This window comes from Myotis brandtii, unplaced genomic scaffold (genome assembly GCF_000412655.1).
Source record: "Myotis brandtii unplaced genomic scaffold, ASM41265v1 scaffold247, whole genome shotgun sequence".
Classification (NCBI taxonomy): Eukaryota; Metazoa; Chordata; class Mammalia; order Chiroptera; family Vespertilionidae; genus Myotis; species Myotis brandtii.
In genome coordinates, this window is record NW_005359352.1 from 2,923,358 (window position 1) to 2,925,826 (window position 2,469).

The following is a 2,469-nucleotide window of genomic DNA, read 5'->3' on the forward strand; positions in this document are numbered from 1 at the left end:
TGGTGAGTGTATTCCGGCCCCTGCCAGTGGTCGCCGAGTGTTTCTTTGTTTAGATTCTCAGCTCTTTAAAACGGGTCTGGTGTTCGCCACCTCCCAGCATAAGGTCTCCTTTCTTGTGAATGAAAATTCCTGGTCTCGGATTTCAGCTCAAAGGGATGCCCTGCCTCCATCAAAGCCCTTGTCAAACCCCTCCCACAAGTGACACGTCGCAGGGCGCCCAGCGGGCACCTGCTATGGGAACCTCTGGGGCTCCGGGCCCAGGGGAGCGGGGGCTGCCAGCGTGAGGAATAGGGGAACCCACACAACAGTGACCAGCGGGAGGCAGCGCTGCAGGAACGCGTCACAGAGCAAAGGAGAGTAACAACGTCAGTACGGGGCTCGGTTAGGCAGCCGCTGCCCAGACAGGCGTGTTTAACCACCTGTGACAGCGGTTCTCAACCTTGGCTGCACATTAGAGTCCCCTGGGAATCTTTTTAAAATCCTGATTTCTGGGCCTCATCCTCCGGAAATGCTGTTTCTTTGTTACTAACGTTGTGGCCCACCCCATCACAAAGAAACAGAATTTCTGGAGGATGAGGCCCAGAAATCAGGATTTTAAAAAGATTCCCAGGTGATTCTAATGTGCAGCCAAGGTTGAGAACCAGCGATCTATGAGATTGTTTCTTCCCTGGGAACAGTAGCCTTCTTTGGGGTGCGACTCTGAGCCTGTCAGTCAGGCTCCCTAAAATACTCCTGGAGGGCCTCCCGGGACCTGGGGTGAGGCCCCGGCAGAGGGGATCGGCGCGAGGCAGCCCGTCCACCTGGACCGGGGCCGGCGAGCTGTCCTACGGGCGGGACGGGGCCAGCTGCCTGTTTTCCTTATAATCTGGGAACTAAGAATGGTTTTACGTTTTTATAGGATTGGAAAACCTAGGAGTTGTTAGGATCCGTGGTATTTTAGGAGCCATAGTAATTATGTGAAATTCAAATTTCAGTGACCGTAACTTAGGTTTTACTGGAACATAACCACACTGATTCTTTCACGATTTGTCTGTGGCCGCTCTCTGCTGTGGGGCAGAGCTGAGCTGAGCTGAGCAATAGCAAAGCCCGCAGAGCCCAGAACACATGCCCCCTGGTCCTTCGCAGACATGTTCCCAGGCTGTGCTGACAGTTCAAATGTTTTTATTGATTTCAGAGAGGAAGCGGGAGAGGGAGAGAGAGACATCAGTGATGAGAGAGAATCATCCATTGGCTGCCTCCTGCACGCGCACTCCCCTACTGGAGATCAAGCCTGAAACCTGGGCGTGTGCCCTGACTGGTTCACAGGTTGATGCTCAGCCACTGAGCCACACCGTCCGGGCTCTGGTGACAAGTTATAGGAGTCATTGCAGCCTGACTCCTAAGCCTCTGGGAGTCGCAGAGGCTGTAACGCATCCCTTTAACCGGGTCCCTTTCGGGGACATGTAGGGTTTGTCCCCCAAGTCTTTTGCTATCACAGGCCCCTACCCCTTTATCCGAAACCGCTGGGCCAGGTGCCGGTTAAATTCAGAAATTTGGGAGCTTCTCTCAGAAGGGCCACTCGGCTCATCGGTAAACATCTCAGCCTCTGTTGTGAATAGTCACAGCGGAAAAATGAGGACGCGAGTGGCCACGACCTTTGTAAACAGGTGATGAAGTCATGTTGGGTCCGGGATCCTGGATGAGGGTGTCGGTCGGAAGAAATAACACAGCAATTGAATGAGACCTTTATGTACGTGTCGTTTTTTAAAAATATTTTTGTATTGCTTTCAGAGAGGGAGGGGGAGGGAGAGAGAGAGAGAAACATCAATGATGAGAGAGAATCGTTGATTGGCTGCCTCCTGCACGCCCCCTACTGGAGATCGAGCCCCCAACCCAGGCATGTGCCCTGACGGGGAATCGAACCCGGGACCCTTCAGTCCACAGGCTGACGCTCTAGCCACGGAGCCAAATCGGCGAGGGCTGTCTCAGTGTAGTTTTAACTTGTGAAACTTATTATTGTATATGTTCTAACTACACTTTGAAAACAGTGTTTTATACCGATAGGAACTGTAGAGAGGCTTAGCCAGAGTGACAGAATGGACTCAGGAAAAGCCAGAACAAGGGCTCTCCTGCCTTGTCCTATTGGAGAAGTCGCCCTCCCCTCGCTCATGGGGCCCACTCCTCGCGAGACTCAAGGCAGGGGCCGCTTTTATTTTCTGTGCATTTCTTTAAAAAACAACAACAAAGACGGCAAAATAGGCGATTAAGTCGTGTTTGTTTGACAGTAGCTTAGAGGTCAGTAGACAGAACGAGTCGCACGAACACAGAAAAACAAGCAACGGATGCCGAACTCGAGGGATTAATTCATTGTGTTTCGTTGTGACAGCTCGACCCACTTTTGTAATCCAGCCGCAGAACACGGAGGTGCTGGTCGGGGAGAGCGTCACGCTGGAGTGCAGCGCCACGGGCCACCCGCTGCCCAGGATCGCC

At 52.7% G+C, this 2,469-nt stretch overlaps 1 protein-coding gene across 1 annotated transcript in view; it reads left to right on the forward strand.

The window, feature by feature from the left end:
• PXDN (peroxidasin) overlaps positions 1-2,469 on the forward strand; it is a gene marked incomplete at its 3' end in the record, with an annotated part of 59,151 nt that overhangs the window by 30,699 nt on the left and 25,983 nt on the right. Inside the window, 1 exon segment of the mRNA XM_014540545.1 lies at positions 2,366-2,466. Within this exon segment, the coding sequence (XP_014396031.1) occupies positions 2,366-2,466 (101 nt within the window).